The sequence below is a fragment of the Stenella coeruleoalba genome (assembly GCF_951394435.1).
Source record: "Stenella coeruleoalba genome assembly, chromosome: 4".
In the NCBI taxonomy this organism is placed as follows: Eukaryota; Metazoa; Chordata; class Mammalia; order Artiodactyla; family Delphinidae; genus Stenella; species Stenella coeruleoalba.
Window position 1 is genome coordinate 29,328,529 of NC_137149.1, and position 18,159 is coordinate 29,346,687.

General features: G+C 37.1%; 1 protein-coding gene and 1 long non-coding RNA gene across 2 annotated transcripts in view; one reads left to right on the top strand and one right to left on the bottom strand.

Annotated features, from left to right (window-relative positions):
- The window catches only part of ENPEP (glutamyl aminopeptidase), a 110,634-nt gene that overhangs the window by 38,988 nt on the left and 53,487 nt on the right, over nucleotides 1–18,159 (bottom strand). The window contains exons 9-10 of the mRNA XM_079920794.1: nucleotides 14,610–14,675; nucleotides 14,322–14,473 (exon numbers count right to left, since the gene is read on the bottom strand). Coding sequence (XP_079776920.1) covers nucleotides 14,322–14,473; nucleotides 14,610–14,675 — 218 coding nt within the window. The remainder of the gene's footprint in view (nucleotides 1–14,321; nucleotides 14,474–14,609; nucleotides 14,676–18,159) is intronic.
- LOC307186110 overlaps nucleotides 1–18,159 on the top strand; it is a 208,798-nt gene that overhangs the window by 12,586 nt on the left and 178,053 nt on the right. The gene's annotated exons all lie outside the window — the stretch shown is intronic.

Genomic DNA, 18,159 nt, shown 5'->3' on the forward strand with positions numbered 1-18,159 from the left:
CCAATCTAATTTTCACTAAGGAAACTGACTTTGCCCCAACATGACATACCTACTACCATTCTTCCACCGGTTTACATTGACTGGACTGCCAAAGACATGTAAACTTGTCCCATAGAGAACTATCCCTGATGGAGATGTGAAACTGGCCCATTTCTAAGAGATGGTTGAAGCCATAGTGTAAAACAGTAACTTACAAATGTGTGGTCCATTTAAATTATAAAAAGTTTCTGGTCAGTAAGAATTCCCTAATATTGGAATATTTAAGCAGTGAGAAAAGGGAAGAGACCATTTAGTTTATAATACAACTTAACATTGTCTACCAGATAGTAATATACCTGAACAGAGAGCAGGTGAACACTAGGGTTGGAGAAAAAACTAATTCCTTTCTGGGGGCATTACGCCCCATATAATCTAATCTATAATTAGATTATATTATTATGATCTAACTTTTTAATCAAATGGAAAAATAAGGAATGATAACTTTCTATATAATGTCTTTTTCTCTCGTATTTGTTCAAGAGCCACTACAGATTTTTAAGAAATGTTCTCAAGAGGATAGCCTGTCTTTTCTAGGTTTATTTTCCTATGCATATATAACTTGTAACTTTTTTTAAAAAAACAGGGAACACGTAGATTGACTTTATGATAAATGGTCACTAAAAATCATGCATCTATGAATCTAAAAATTTTTTAAAGTCTCTGAAGGTTAAAACTAAAAAAAAATTAGAGAAAAGTGTAAATGTTAGTATGGTTCCATGTTCTAAATCTTGATGAATACAATTTAAAGATTTATTATAACTTTTAAAATGATTTTAGACCTGTTGATATGTTTAGTTCCCTTGGTAATAAAGTTTTTTGTTTGTGTGGAGAGGAATCTATAACCCAGGAGTAGTCTTTAAAAATGTAATCCCACAGGTTTAAAAACAGTGTTGGCTATGTCTCTGGCTTAACAGATCAGTGGATATGAAAGAGAAGGGAACAACTACTGTGAAGCTTTCCCAATGGAAGTTTGTTTCGCAAGAAAGAAATATATTTTTTAAATTTTATATGTGCAAACACTCCTAAATAGCAGTGTTATGGCCAGTCTGATTTGCTAGAACATAAAACAGTAACTGTAAAAAACAATTTATGGTTAACAGAATGATCACAGAAATTATGTTGATTTATGTAATTGAATTATCACCTGATAACAAGTCAGATCTAAGTTTCAAATCATTCATATATTATGAAGAGGAAAGAGTGAAAAACAGAGAAGTTTTCTCCGTCATAATCTTTCCTCTCCAAAATAAAGATAAAGAAGGAAATACAGACACTCCCTGACTGATTTCATTGGGTCTAAGACCTCAAATTTTCCTTTGTTTTGGCATGAACTATTAATTTTCAGAACCTGCATTCCAGCAAGATATCCAGTTTCTCTGAATTTCATTCACTGTGGAAGAGCTGAGTGAGGTTTCCAGGGGGAGAGGCTGGTAACAGGTTTCAACAAGGTGAGCACCACTGGCTTCTCCAGTTCAGGTGCCAACCAGTTTCTTTTTTATTTATTTATTTTTATTTTTTATTTTTTACATCTTTATTGGAGTATAATTGCTTTACAGTGGTGTGTTAGTTTCTGCTTTATAACAAAGTGAATCAGTTATACATATACATATGTTCCCATATCTCTTCCCTCTTGCGTCTCCCTCCCTCCCACCCTCCCTATCCCACCCCTCTAGGTGGTCACAAAGCACAGAGCTGATCTCCCTGTGCTATGCGGCTGCTTCCCACTAGCTATCTACCTTACGTTTGGTAGTGTATATATGTACATGCCACTCTCTCACTTTGTCCCAGCTTACCCTTCCCCCTCCCCATATCCTCAAGTCCATTCTCTAGTAGGTCTGTGTCTTTATTCCTGTCTTACCCCTAGGTTCTTCATGACATTTTTTTTCTTAGATTCCATATATATGTGTTAGCATACGGTATTTGTCTTTCTCTTTCTGACTTACTTCACTCTGTATGACAGACTCTAGGTCCATCCACCTCACTACAAGTAACTCAATTTCGTTTCCTTTTATGGCTGAGTAATATTCCATTGTATATATGTGCCACATCTTCTTTATCGATTCATCCGATGATGGACACTTAGGTGGCTTCCATCTCTGGGCTACTGTAAATAGAGCTGCAATGAACATTTTGGTACATGACTCTTTTTGAATTATGGTTTTCTCAGGGTATATGGCAGTAGTGGGATTGCTGGGTCATATGGTAGTTCTATTTGTAGTTTTTTAAGGAACCTCCATACTGTTCTCCATAGTGGCTGTACCAATTCACATTCCCACCAGCAGTGCAAGAGTGTCCCCTTTTCTCCACACCCTCTCCAGCATTTATTGTTTCTAGATTTTTTGATGATGGGCATTCTGACTGGTGTGAGATGATATCTCATTGTAGTTTTGATTTGCATTTCTCTAATGATTAATGATGTTGAGCATTCTTTCATGTGTTTGTTGGCAGTCTGTATATCTTCTTTGAAGAAATGTCTATTTAGGTCTTCTGCCCATTTTTCGATTGGGTTGTTTGTTTTTTTGTTATTGAGCTGCATGAGCTGCTTGTAAATTTTGGAGATTAATCCTTTGTCGGTTGCTTCATTTGCAAATATTTTCTCCCATTCTGAGGGTAGTCTTTTGGTCTTGTTTATGGTTTCCTTTGCTGTGCAAAAGCTTTGAAGTTTCATTAGGTCCCATTTGTTTATTTTGTTTTTATTTCCATTTCTCTAGGAGGTGGGTCAAAAAGAATCTTGCTGTGATTTATGTCACAGAGTGTTCTGCCTATGGTTTCCTCTAAGAGTTTGATAGTTTCTGGCCTTAGATTTAGGTCTTTAATCCATTTTGAGCTTATTTTTGTGTACGGTGTTAGGGAGTGTTCTAATCTCATACTTTTACATGTATCTGTCCAGTTTTCCCAGCACCACTTATTGAAGAGTCTGTCCTTTCTCCACTGTACATTCCTGCTTCCTTTATCAAAGATAAGGTGACCATATGTGCATGGGTTTATCTCTGGGCTTTCTATCCTGTTCCATTGATCTATCTTTCTGTTTTTGTGCCAATACCATACTGTCTTGATTACTGTAGCTTTGTAGTATAGTCGGAAGTCTGGGAGCCTGATTCCTCCAGCTCTGTTTTTCATTCTCAAGGTTGCTTTGGCTATTCTAGGTCTTTTGTGTTTCCATACAAATTGTGAAATTTTTTGTTCTAGTTCTGTGAAAGATGCCAGTGGTAGTTTGATATGGATTGCATTGAATCTGTAGATTGCTTTGGGTAGTAGAGTCATTTTCATAATGTTGATTCTTCTAATCCAAGAACATGGTATATCTCTCCATCTATTTGTATCATCTTTAATTTCTTTCATCAGTGTCTTATAATTTTCTGCATACAGCTCTTTTGTCTCCTTAGGTAGGTTTATTCCTAGATATTTTATTCTTTTTGTTGCAATGGTAAATGGGAGTGTTTTCTTGATTTCACTTTCAGATTTTTCATCATTAGTATATAGGAATGCCAGAGATTTCTGTGCATTAATTTTGTATCCTGCTACTTTACCAAATTCATTGATTAGCTCTAGTAGTTTTCTGGTGGCATCTTTAGGATTCTCTATGTATAGTATCATGTCATCTGCAAACATTTACAGCTTTTCTTCTTCTTTTCCGATTTGGATTCCTTTTATTTCTTTTTCTTCTCTGATTGCTGTGGCTAAAACTTCCAAAACTATGTTGAATAAGAGTGGTGAGAGTGGGCAACCTTGTCTTGTTCCTGATCTTAGTGGAAATGCTTTCAGTTTTTCACCATTGAGGATGATGTTGGCTATGGGTTTGTGATTATATGGCCTTTATTACATTGAGAAAAGTTCCCTCTATGCCTACTTTCTGCACGGTTTTTATCATAAATCGGTGTTGAATTTTGTCAAAGCTTTTTTGCATCTATTGAGATGATCGTATGGTTTTTCTCCTTCAATTTGTTAATATAGTGTATCACGTTGATTGATTTGCGTATATTGAAGAATCCTGGCATTCCTGGAATAAACCCCACTTGATCATGGTGTATGATCCTTTTAATGTGCCGTTGGATTCTGTTTGCTAGTATTTTTTTGAGGACTTTCACATCTATGTTCATCAGTGATATTGGCCTGTAGTTTTCTTTCTTTGTGACAGCCTTGTCTGATTTTGATATCAGGGTGATGGTGGCCTTGAGAGTGTTCCTCCCTCTGCTATATTTTGGAAGAGTTTGAGAAGGATGGGTGTTAGCTCTTCTCTAAATATTTGATAGAATTCACCTGTGAAGCCATCTGGTCCTGGGCTTCTGTTTGCTGGAAGATTTTTAATCACAGTTTCAATTTCAGTACTTGTGATTGGTCTGTTCATATTTTCTGTTTCTTCCTGATTCAGTCTTGGCCGGTTGTGCATTTCTAAGAATTTGTCCATTTCTTCCAGGTTGTCCATTTTATTGGCATAGAGTTGCTTGTAGTAATCTCTCATGATCTTTTGTATTTCTGCAGTGTCAGTTGTTACTTCTCCTTTTTCTTTTCTAATTCTATTGATTTGAGTCTTCTCCCTCTTTTTCTTGATGAGCCTGGCTGATGGTTTATCAATTTTGTTTATCTTCTCAAAGAACCAGCTTTTAGTTTTATTGATCTTTGCTATCGTCCTTCATTTCTTCTTCATTTATTTCTGATCTGCTTTTTATGATTTCTTTCCTTCTACTAACTTTGGGGGTTTTTTGTTCTTCTTTCTCTATTTGCTTTAGGTGCAAGGTTAGGTTGTTTATTCGAGATGTTTCCTGTTTCCTAAGGTAGGATTGTATTGCTATATACTTCCCTCTTAGAACTGCTTTTGCTGCATCCCATAGATTTCTGGTCATTGTGTCTCCATTGTCATTTGTTTCTAGGTATTTTTGATTTCCTTTTTGATTTCTTCAGTGATCACTTCGTTATTAAGTAGTGTATTGTTTAGCCTCCATGTGTTTGTGTTTTTTACAGATCTTTTCCTGTAATTGATATCTAGTCTCATAGCATTGTGGTCGGAATAGATACTTGATACGATATCGTTTTCTTAAATTTACCAAGGCTTGATTTGTGACCCAAGATATGATCTATCCTGGAGAATGTTCCATGAGCACTTGAGAAAAATGTGTATTCTGTTGTTTTTGGATGGAATGTCCTATAAATATCAATTAAGTCCATGTTGTTTAATGTATCATTTAAAGCTTGTGTTTCCTTATTTATTTATTTTAACATCTTTATTGGGGTATAATTGCTTTACAATGCTGTGTTAGTTTCTGCTTTATAACAAAGTGAATCAGTTATACATATACAAATGTTCCCATATGTCTTCCCTCTTGCGTCTCCCTCCCTCCCACCCTCCCTATCCCACCCCTCCAGGCTGTCACAAAGCACCAAGCCAATATCCCTGTGCCATGCAGCTGCTTCCCACTAGCTATCTACCTTACTACGTTTGTTAGTGTGTATATGTCCATGACTCTCTCTCGCCCTATCACAGTTCACCCTTCCCCCTCCCCATATCCTCAAGTCCGTTCTCCAGTAGGTCTGCGTCTTTATTCCTGTCTTACCCCTAGGTTCTTCATGACATTTTTTTTCTTAAATTCCATATATATGTGTTAGCATACGGTATTTGTCTTTTTCTTTCTGACTTACTTCACTCTGTATGACAGACTCTAGGTCTATCTACCTCATTACAAATAGCTCAATTTCGTTTCTTTTTATGGCTGAGTAATATTCCATGGTATATATGTGCCACATCTTCTTTATCCATTCATCCGATAATGGGCACTTAGGTTGTTTCCATCTCTGGGCTATTGTAAATAGAGCTGCAATGAACATTTTCCTTATTTATTTTTATTTTGGATGATCTGTCCATTGGTGAAAGTGGGGTGTTAAAGTCCCCTACTATGAATGTGTTACTTTCGATTTCCCCTTTTATGGCTGTTAGTATTTGCCTTATGTGTTGAGGTGCTCCTGTGTTGGGTGCATAAATATTTACAATTGTTATATCTTCTTCTTGGATCGATCCCTTGATCATTATGTAGTGGCCTTCTTTGTCTCTTCTAATAGTCTTTATTTTAAAGTCCATTTTGTCTGATATGAGAATTGCTATTCCAGCTTTCTTTTGGTTTCCATTTGCATGGAATATCTTTTTCCATCCCCTCACTTTCAGTCTGTATGTGTCTCTAGGTCTGAAGTGGGTCTCTTGTATACAGCATATATATGGGTCTTGTTGTTGTATCCATTCAGCCCATCTGTGCCTTTTGGTGGGAGCATTTAATCCATTTACATTTAAGGTAATTATCAATATGTATGTTCCTATTCTCATTTTCTTAATTGTTTTGGGTTTGTTATTGTAGGTCTTTTCCTTCTCTTTTGTTTCTTGCCTAGAGAAGATCCTTTAGCATTTGTTGTAAAGCTGGTTTGGTGGTGCTGAACTCTCAGCTTTTGCTTGTCTGTAAAGGTTTTAATTTCTCCATCAAATCTGAATGAGATCCTTGCTGGGCAGAATAATCTTTGTTGCAGGTTTTTCTCCTTCATCACTTTAAATATGTCCTGCCAGTCCCTTCTGGCTTGCAGAGTTTCTGCTGAAAGATCAGCTGTTAACCTTATGGGGATACCCTTGTGTGTTATTTGTTGTTTTTCCCTTGCTGCTTTTAATATGTTTTCTTTGCATTTAATTTTTGACAGTTTGATTAATATGTGTCTTGGCGTGTTTCTCCTTGGATTTATCCTGTATGGGACTCTCTGTGCTTCCTGGACTTGATTAACTATTTCCTTTCCCATATTCGGGACGTTTTCAACTATAATCTCTTCAAATATTCTCTCAGTCCCTTTCTTTTTCTCTTCTTCTTCTGGAACCCCTATAATTTGAATGTTGGTGCATTTAATGTTGTCCCAGAGGTCTCTGAGACTGTCCTCAGTTCTTTTCATTCTTTTTTCTTTATTCTGCTCTGCAGTAGTTATTTCCACTATTTTATCTTCCAGGTCACTTATCCGTTCTTCTGCCTCAGTTATTCTGCTATTGATCCCTTCTAGAGTATTTTTCATTTCATTTATTGTGCTGTTCATCGTTAGTTGTTTCATCTTTAGTTCTTCTAGGCCCTTGTTAAATGTTTCGTGCATTTTCTCTATTTCCAAGATTTTGGATCATCTTTGGTATCATTATTCTGAATTCTTTTTCAGGTAGACTGCCTATTTCCTCTTCATTTGTTAGGTCTGGTGGGTTTTTATCTTGCTCCTTCATCTGCTGTTTGTTTCTCTGTCTTCTCATTTTGCTTATCTTACTGTGTTTGGGGTCTCCTTTATGCAGGCTGCAGGTTCGTAGTTCCTGTTGTTTTTGATGTCTGTCCCCAGTGGCTAAAGTTGGTTCAGTGGGTTGTGTAGGCTTCCTGGTGGAGGGGACTAGTGCCTGTATTCTGGTGGATGAGGCTGGATCTTGTCTTTCTGGCCAACCAGTTTCTAGAGGTAGCTAATTTAATAATTTTGAGTGTTCTTCATTCTCGATGCCAGGGACAGAAAGTTTTTGGCAATTTGAATTTTTGGAATCACCTGAGTGTGCTGTTCATGTAACAATTCCCAAAGCCCTGAATTGGAAATCAGGAAACAGGTTCTGTTACCTGCTACCTGTAGTACGGTATCATAAAGTGGGTCTATAAAGATTTTTCAGTTCTCTAGAAATATGGGTATGAGCTATATAGAGCAAGATGAGAACAGTATTTTAAAAGGAGATTGTTCTCTGTAAATTCATCCGATTCAATTCCCTGCACACTGTTTATTCTTTAATTGGAAATTTTAGCTCAACTCAATCTTTGGAACATATGCCACATATCCCCAGCCTGGCTGTTCTCCTAGGGCAGGCCCCATCAACTCCATCACCTCTCACATGGGTCACTAGCTACAATATCATCCTAACTGGTCTCCCTGCATCCACTCTTGTCCCACCTTATCTGTTCTCCATAGTGCAGCCAGAGGGGAACTTTGAAAAATGTAAACATGATCCTGCCAGTTCTCTCCTTAACATCCTTGAATTTTCACACTCTTTTGTTCAAAATCTTTAACATGGTCTGCATGCCTGCCCCTGCCTTCCCCTCCAACTTTATCTCCCACCAGTCTTCCCAGTGCCTCTCTGTTGTCCAGTTCTTGGAGCCAGAGCTGCCTGCATTCAAACCGAGGATCCATCACTTACACTCTGTGCAACCTTGAGTAAGTTATTTAAAAATTTTCTGCCTAAAGTTCTCTATCTGTTATAATAAAATACACTGAAGTACTTAGAATAGTGCCAGCTACTTAGTAAATGCTCAGTAAGCATTGCATATAATATGTATAATGCTCCTTTTAAACTTTAGAGCCTTCATATATGTTGCATTTTGTTTTGAAAACCCCGACAGTCATCCCCCAACACCAATTTACTCAGTTTAAATATCACTTCCTCAAGAAAGAAAGTCTTCTGTAGTCCTCTCTACTCCACCATACCTCCTGTCCCACAATTAATTCAGGCTCAGCGTATCAGTGGGCACATGGCAGGAGAGAATAATTACTCTGAAACTTCCAAATGGAAGCTAGTTTTGCAAGAGAGAAATATTTTAAAAATTTTAGTATCCAAAGGCTCTAGCAGTATTAAAATGGGCCAATTTAATTTGCTAGAACATAAAACAATAACTGTAAAAGAACCAGTTTATAGTTATTAAACGATTCCTGAGACACCTTCTACACTATATTTCTCCTTCCTCATGTTATATTAATTGCTACTGAATAATTGATCTTGTGATGATTTATATATGTGACTGTAAAATGAGGTCAGTGAGACTATTAAAAAAGGAAGAGGGTGAAAGGTCTTTTCGGTGGAAATCGGGTAGTGGAGATTAGAGGCCACCTGGAGTGTGGTGAGTGCAAAATTGTCTCCACCCAAAGCACATATTAAGAAGTTAAAAGACAATTAAAATCGGCCTGGGTGAAATTGGAATGTTGTCCAGGGGACCAAGGTGTTGCTCTCATTTAGCCAGGATCCTGTCTAGGAGGGGCCTCAGCTGGGCGATAAAGGTCGGAGATGACATCCCCAAAGTGGTACACCCAGGTTCCTGTGGCCAGCTACAGTGGCTAGGGGGGGCGTCCTGAGATCGTGATTTTGTTCTCTTCATTTGGGACCGGTTGGCACCCCGGAAATGTATGCAGAAATAACTAGTTAGTTATACAGAAATGGCTATATTATTAATACTTTTGTAAAAGTTGTAGTCATACAAGTGTAATAAGTTTTGAAATCACTGGCTGTGTGGCACGTGTTTTGTCAGCTTTTACAATATTTGGTATGTTTTAAAAATTTGGCAAATTAGAGGAAATGACGTATTGGATTTGTAATTTTATCTGACATTCTTAGAATACCTTAACTCAGTAGTCATGTTTAAATGCCTATAAAAGTCTGATTTGGGTGAGGTTTTTTTGTTGTTGTTAATTTTATTGGAGTAGAGTTGATTTACAATGTTGTGTTAGTTTCAGGTGTACAGCAAAGTGATTCAGTTATGCATATACATATATTCATTCTTTTTTCAGATTGTTTTCCCATATACGTTATTACAGAATATTGAATAGAGTTCCCTGTGCTATATAGTAGGCCCTTGTTGGTTATCTATTTTATATATGGTAGTGTGTGTATGTTAATCCCAAACTCCTAATTTATCCCTCCCCTGCATGTTTCCCCTTTGGTAACCATAAGTTTGTTTTCGAAATCTGTGAGTTTGTTTCTGTTTTGTAAACAAGTTTATTTATATCATTTTTTAAATTAAATTCCACATGAGTGATATCATATGATATTTGTCTTTCTCTGACTTACTTCACTCAATGTGATAATCTCTAGGTCCATCCATGTTGCTGCAAATGACATTATTTCATTCTTTTTTATGGCTGAGTAATATTCCATTGTATACATGTACCACATCTTCTTTATCCATTCCTCTGTTGATGGACATTTAGATTGCTTCCATGTCTTGGCTATTGTAAATACTGCTGCAATGAACATTGGGGTGTGTGTATCTTTTTGAATTATGGTTTTCTCTGGAATATGCCCAGGAGTGGGATTGCTGGATCATATGGTAGTACTATTTTTTGTTTTTTAAGGAACCTCCATACCGTTCTCCATAGTGGTTGTACCAATTTATATTCCCACCAACAGTGTAGGAAGTTTCCCTTTTCTCCACACCCTCTCCGGCATTTATTGTTTGTAGACTTTTTGATGCTGGTCATTCTGACTGGTGTGAGGTGATACCTCATTGTAGTTTTGATTTGCATTTCTTTGATATTTAGTTATGTTGAGCATCTTTTCATGTAATAGGAAATTCTGATTTTGTAAAGTTAAAGGTTTGATTCTTTTTTTTCCTTTTTGGTTGTTAAGGTTTAATGTGTTTGAAAATGCCCAAGAAATTTGATATACTATATTTATGATTTTTAATTTGTTAGATTCATAAACATGTATAGAAAACTCTTTTTAGAAATTAGATTCATAAAACTGTGTCTTTTGGTGTTTATATTTGAAATTATAAATGGAATTTAATAAAATTTTAAGTGGTGATGTTTAGAAGTCTCTTATAAATGATATATGCAAAATAATTTGATTGATTGAGTGTGTAATTGCTGTTAAAATGTTTGGAGAATTTCATTTATGCATTGTAAATAAAAACATCCTTAATCAAAAACTGGGAAAACCACTATTGAAAAGCCACTGTCTCCTACACCCTTTCCACAGACCAGCACCTCTCTCAGAAGCAGCCCCTTTTAAATGCTTCTGGTTTTAGTTCTTCTGATGTCTAATACTGTAACTCTAAATACCTCTATATTTTTTAGATAGTATTTATTAACTCACCCATGAGAGAGGGTGACTTAGTTCACTTATACTACTTTCTTTTTCATTCCCCCTTTAACATTCAAATTATAATAAAGCAAAATTATTATTATTAGACTTCTGTAGGTTACAATTGTTCCTTTAAATAGTATACCCATACTGCCTTTTCTTGTTTTATAAATTTTAGTATTGTTACTCTCTCCTAACTGTAGAATAAGGTTATCTTGTGCAGTGCCGATAAATGCTTAACAACCAGCTCTCAGGGCAGGGGTGGGAAGTGGAATGTAGTATTTGCTGATTTCCATTAACTCACATCATGACCAATTTCAGGCTACTGGAATGATGTCACTGAGTTGGGATTAAAGCCAGCTTCGGTCCACCACTGAACCAGTATCCAGTATCCTTTTTTTCCACCTTTTCTTCCTCTTCCACCTCCTTTCTTCTGTCAGCTGTTTTTTCTTGTTACAGTGTTAAGATTGTTTATATTTACAATCTAACCTGTCACTATAACAAACATTAACATGTTATCCATTGGTTGATTATAAAAGCCAAAAGACAATGAATAACACAAACGAAATTATGCTCTATACATATTGCTGGCCGAGAAGTGTGTTGGAGTCATATTTCCTTCTCAATGGTCTGATTTCATGGCCCTTGAGTCCCTTAAATGCAGATTTCCCCTAACACCCTAACATAAGGGTAAAATAGACTCCTCTTCCTTATACTTTATCAATGGCATAAAATCATTCTACCTGCTTCATATTTTTGGATCACAGTTTTTACATACAGCCTTGATTTTGTTTTTTGCTAATTTTCTTCTTTATAGTTGGCCAGACTGATGGGCCTTCACCAATTCCCCAATTCCGCCATTCTCCCAATTATACTCTCTTTTCCCTGGGGATCACCTAACTCAGCCCCAGTCATCCTGCTCTTGCGGCACTGTGAGCCCACTGGATCGCTGTTGGTCTGCATTTCCTTTCATGGCTCTCCTAGGTTGGATGAACTGTTTCCTGGATCCTATGTCTTCCTCTTTTTTTGATTCATTCATATTTTTTTCTCTCCAGGCTCCAATCCCCCTGGACTGTATGTAGCCTTAGTAACTTTCTAAGAAGTGCTGTGTGGAAAGCATTTTCTGGGGTTGCACGTCAGAAAATGTCTTCACTGTGCTTATACGTTTGGTTTAGGGAACTGCCTAGAGAATTAGAGGTTGAAAATATTTTTTGCATCCACGTTTTAAATGACTGCTTCATTTTCTTCTTGAGTTCAGAGTTGTTGTAAAGAAGTCTAATGCCACACTAACTCATGTACCCTTGTTTTCTGAAATTTCATGAGGCTATAGCTAGGTATGTTTTTGGTGTTTTTTTTTTCCTTTTTGTACTGTGTAGTCAATGGGGCCTTTTAATCAGAATCCTTGTGCACTTTATTATTTCTTTAGTACAATTCGCTCCTTAAGTTTCTCTATTTTCTTTTTTTTGGGAGACTTCTATTAGTTGGGTGCTAGATTTTCCATATTTGTCTTCTGTTTCATATTTGCCAGTTCTATGTGTGTTTGTCCTGTACTTTTAGGGAATTCCCCAAATTTATTTCTAGTTGGTCTATTAATTTTTTTCACAACCAAAATTTAATCTTTCATAGCTCTTTTATATTCTCAGTTTGTCTTTTCGAAAACATTCTGCTCTTAGTTAATGGATATAATAGCTTCTTTGATCTCTTAATATATTTCATAAATTTATTTTAATTATGTCTCTTATAGAGATAGGTTTCTTTTTTTTTTTTTTTTCGGTACGCGGGCCTCTCACTGTTGTGGCCTCTCCCGTTGCGGAGCACAGGCTCCAGACGCGCAGGCTCAGCGGCCATGGCTCACGGGCCCAGCCGCTCTGCGGCATGTGGGATCTTCCCGGACCGGGGCACGAACCCGTGTCCCCTGCATCGGCAGGCAGACTCTCAACCACTGCGCCACCAGGGAAGCCCAGAGATAGGTTTCTTGTTTGTTCATGTGAGATTTTACCTTTTATGCTTTTAGATTTCTTTCATGTGTCTTGCGATCCTTGATCATTCATATTTAAGAAAGAAGGACTAAATTGGTTATTCTTGGTGTCTTGTATGTAACCCCTCTGCTGTTGAGAAGGGAGGTATATATATATATTTTAACATCTTTATTGGAGTATAATTGCTTTACAATGGTGTGTTAGTTTCTGCTTTATAACAAAGTGAATCAGTTATACATATAAATATATCCCCATATCTCTTCCCTCTCGCGTCTTCCTCCCTCCCACCCTCCCTATCCCACCCCTCTAGGTGGTCACAAACCACTGAGCTGATCTCCCTGTGCTATGCGGCTGCTTCCCACTAGCTATCTGTTTTACATTTTGTAGCGTATATATGTCCATGCCATTCTCTCACTTTGTCCCAGCTTACCCTTCCCCCTCCCCATATCCTCAAGTCCATTCTATAGTAGGTCTGTGTCTTTATTCCCGTCTTACCCCTAGGTTCTTCATGATCTTTTTTTTTTTTTTTCCTTAGATTCCATATATATGTGTTAGCGTACGGTATTTGTTTTTCCCTTTCTGACTTACTTCACTCTGTATGACAGACTCTAGGTCCATCCACCTCACCACAGATAACTCAATTTCGTTTCTTTTTATGGCTGAGTAGAGAAGGGAGGTATATTTTTGAAACTGACTTCTCCGCTGAACAGGAAGTCTGACTAGAGGCTCTGTGTATGTATGAGGGGAGCTGGCAGCTCCAGCCCATTCATACTACAAATGCCACAAGGAGGAAAGCTTTACTTTGGGTGTCCCAACCAGATGGAAATCCTTAGCTCTCCTCTACGTCTTGGTCAATTTCTTTAGGAAAAAAAGCCCTCTGGATTTTTGCCTTGGGTCATTGCCAGACTTTTGAGAGCTCTATGCAGAGGAAAGAATGGCAGTCAATGAAGGGAAAGTGGAGGGGTAGGGGTCTGGCTGGCACAACTGTCCTGAATCCAGACTTCAAATTAATTGCCCTGTTTTCAGCCTCACTCCTGCCTTCCGCTCTGAGTGCTGACACTGAGCCCAGAGCCTGTCTACGGATAGGGGGAATCGGCTTCCACCTCTACTGAAAGTCTCTTTTTATCTGGCTGCATCTTCCTCTGTTTGTTTTCTGTCTATATTTCTCCCTCTGCTTTTCTTCATCTCGAATTTTATGATGCATTTAGCCCTTCCTATTTTCTTTGCTTCTCTGAGTTTATTTCTTTTAGTACTTCTGTTTCTTTATTCAGTGATTTCTGGGAAGAATTGTACTTGCATGCATGTGCTCAGTCCATCATTTGGAACCTGAAGACAACTGAGCTATTTCTGAGTGCCTTTGTTTCCGTAAAGACACTGTGCTTAAGCATCAGGTACTGAAGAGCAAGGTCTAAGCAAATGGCCAGTATTTCCATCAAATTTCTGCTTTTCTTCTGAAATGCGTTATAGATTCTTACCCCAAAATTGAATGTGGCTCAGAAGAATTAACTCTCGAGTCCAACAGGAAGCGTTTCTGTGTGATGTTCCTCATATCTTCCACATTAAGTACAGGATAACCCATCTGATTGGTCCAGGTATCCATTACTTCTTTCACTGGTAGATTACTTGCCTAAGATTTTTTTAAAAAATAGAGAATAATCAATCAACAAATAAGGGGAAATAAAAGGATAGAATAATCAGATAAAGAAATGATTGATAAATCATTTGTTAATCAAAGAAATGTTTGAGGATATACTCCTCCTTACCTCTTCAAGTGCTGCCCAAAAATCTGAAGTTTTGGCATTCTTAAATTTGTATTTTTTCAAGTAACTCTGCATGTGAAAGATAACAAGTATTTCAAAAGTCAATGTTTGCTTTTTCCATACTTCCACAACATGAGCTGAACCCTTCAACATGTCTCACTCTAATGAATAATATAGCAAATGTACCTAGAATGAAAATCAAATGATACGCCCTTTTCGAAAAATTTTGTAACCTATAAAAACACTGTACAAATAACGATTTATTTGTAAAGCATAAGGAATATTTTTTATTAATGAGGTAATTCTCTTTTTTGTTGTTGTTTTTTTTTTAGTCTAATGGAATTGTGAACAGGTGAGGGAAAGAGTTTAATTTTTTCAGGACAACCAATATAAGATGCTTAAGGACTGTCAACTATTTAGCAAGCAGTCAACAGTCCAAAACATTTTTGATCCACTAGGAAAAAAGATCCATAATTCTATGATGTTCACTTATTGGTGTTAACCTGTCCACTGCTGGCTGCATCCCCTACCTTTATTTACACCAGTAGTGTTTTCTCATCTCCAACACTAGATGACCCCATCACATATGAGTGATTGAAGTGATATGCAAAGATAAAACTGGTGAGCTTGGCTCTAAGCCAAGGCTCAGCAAACTTTTTCTGTAAAAAGCTGTATAATAAAGATTTTAAGTGTTGTGAGACATATAGTCTCTGTCACAACTACTCAACTCTGCCCAAGTAGCACAAAAGCAGTCATAGATAATATGTAAGTGAATGAGAATGGCTGTTTTCCAATAAAATGTTATTTATGCACACTGATATTTGAATTGCATACAACTTTCACATGTCATGAAATACTCTTTTGATTTTTTCCAACCGTTTAAAACTGTAGAAGTGATTTTCATTTGCCGACCTTACAAAAATGGGTGGTGGGCTGGATTTGGCCTGCAAGCTGTAATAGTAGTTTGCAGACTCCTGCTCTAAATAAATGAATATATAGTCTTCTGAATAATAATAATCATGATGATGGCTAAATTGGGAAAATTATTCACTCTAAAGAGTAAGATTTCATTTTTCAAATATTTTAAAAATACAAATCTTTTAACTACAAGTCTCCCTTTTTGTCAGTTCTAGTCACAAAACCTCTCTATATATGAGTTTTCAGGCATAATATGATATCCCTAGAGAAAATTCCTTGTCTTCTTCTAATCTCATAATTGGGCACTACTTATAGTTCTCCAGGAGACCTTCCAGAATTCCTGCTGTATAACTCCTCTGTTATGCTCTAGAATTGTCCTGCTTAAAATGTGGAAGTCTTTGGTAGAAATCGAACCTTCTTAAGTGGTCTTTGAACCTTCAAAGAAAATAACTAGTGGTTTACTTTGCTCATATCATTTTCACTCTAAGTTGCTCTAATTTTCAGGAGGTGCTATACCTTAGTCCTGTTATCTTCTAAATTCCCCTTTTTAGGCATAGAGAGATAAAACAATATTATCTAGACTGCTCCAAGATGCCTGGGAGAGGGTTGAGGCCAGTTTGGAATGCTGCCTTCATATTTGTTCTTTTGATTGGTTCACTGCTCAGCACTGCCACTGGAGGGCAGGCGAAGGAAGGGAGAAGAAATGAAAGGCACAGATTCTGTATCAAATTTAGGTATTTGTTCCAGAGTTTTGCATAGATCATTCATTCCTTCTTAGTAAAATAATTGGATGCTCGGAATAGTAATAATTATAATCATAGCTACCTGGTAATGATGATTTCTAGTGAATAGTATCTTCTTAAAATTAATTTAGAGGAGTTTCTTTGTATATTTATGGTGACTTGTACTTAGAAACATGAAATCTTGGAACTGAAAGGAACCTTAAATACTATTTTATACAACTCTCACATTTTGGGCATGAAGGAAACTGGTGTCTAGAGAGGTGAAGAGATTTGCCTGAGATTACGGTGAAGAGACTTCTGAATCCTGGATCAGTTTGTGTGGTTTTCGTCACTGTTGTTATTGTTACTGTTTTTTAAATTGCAGTTTCTTGCTTCACCTTAGCTAGAGGCTTATATAAACAATATATTAAAAGGAACTAATTTTATTTTGTCTAGATTAGTGCTTTTGAATATTCTATATTAAGAAATTTCCTTCTTCACCTTGCATAATCACGATGCAGTCATTCCAGTCAAAAGTTTACGATGACCTAGGTCCCCCAGTAATAGTCCCTCAGTTAGTATCAGTGTGCACAAAGGAAAGGAACAGTGTTTCTATGACCAGTATCTCAGGAAGGGACAGGACATTTTCCAGTTGAACCATTCCTGTCTTACCAGCGATACTACTGATACTAGCAGAAAAAGGATGGATATATTTCTCAGCTTCTATTTCATGACCATACATTGTTATCAGTGCTCCATAATTTAATATGCTTTTTTACATGCAAGCACAGCCTGAAAGATTTTCCAGTTGATGGTTTTACTCTTTTTTTTTTTTGCGGTACCCGGGCCTCTCACTGTTGAGGCCTCTCCCGTTGCGGAGCACAGGCTCCGGACGCGCAGGCTCAGCGGCCATGGCTCATGGGCCCAGCCGCTCCGCGGCACGTGTGATCTTCCCGGACCTGGGCACAAACCCGTGTCCCCTGCATCGGCAGGCGGACTCTCAACCACTGCGCCACCAGGGAAGCCCTGGTTTGACTCTTAATTCCCCTCACTCTGTACCTACTTTGCTGTCTGAGATTGGGTTTGGGGTTAAAGTGATGAGCATGAAAGAGAACAGAGAGCTGGCCATCCCCAGAGTTAGCACCACACCAGGTTAGCTAATGAAGAGTCACTTTTGGTAGAAAGTTAGTATTTGCAAGGGAAAAGTCTTGGACAGTGTCACATATTGTGGGGTTTAGGGGCAGCAGTCATAGCATGATGATAAATCAAGGAGAGATACATTTGGATACTAGAATTATGTGAAGGGATGTTCCAATTGGTTTGAGAGCTTATTGAGTGTGGCCTATATTGATCATGTACTATTTTCAGATATTAGCTAGTGTTTGAAGATTGAAGGCAAAAAATGAGTGTTTCAGTGTCTTTTTGTAAATTAATTCCATAGCACTATAATGATATGAAAATTAGTATCTATTCATTCTAGCGCTATTTGTAGTCGCAGTTAGGGTGGAGGAAGATGGTTTTAACGTGAGAAATATTAGTTTTAGACTGGACTGGGTTTTTAATTAATTATATCACAGATATGAGATAAATAAAATGCAAGAGTATTATTAAATTATTAGAATAGGTATTCTCTTTTAAAGACTCTTTTGGTACTTCTCAAAAAAAGTTAATATGAAAAATTATTTAATTTGAAGTCCACTTTGAAGATTCCAAGAACGTGTTATTCATCAGTTTAATTTAGAATGAAAACTATGCAAATGAAATTTTAATTTACTTTTAAAAATGAATTGTCTTTATTTTTATATTCTATATTATTTATTATAGACCATTCATTCATTCAAGAGGCATTTTTTGGATCTTCTAACATCTGTAATGCATCCTCCTACTATATGCAAAAATATAGAAGACACAGT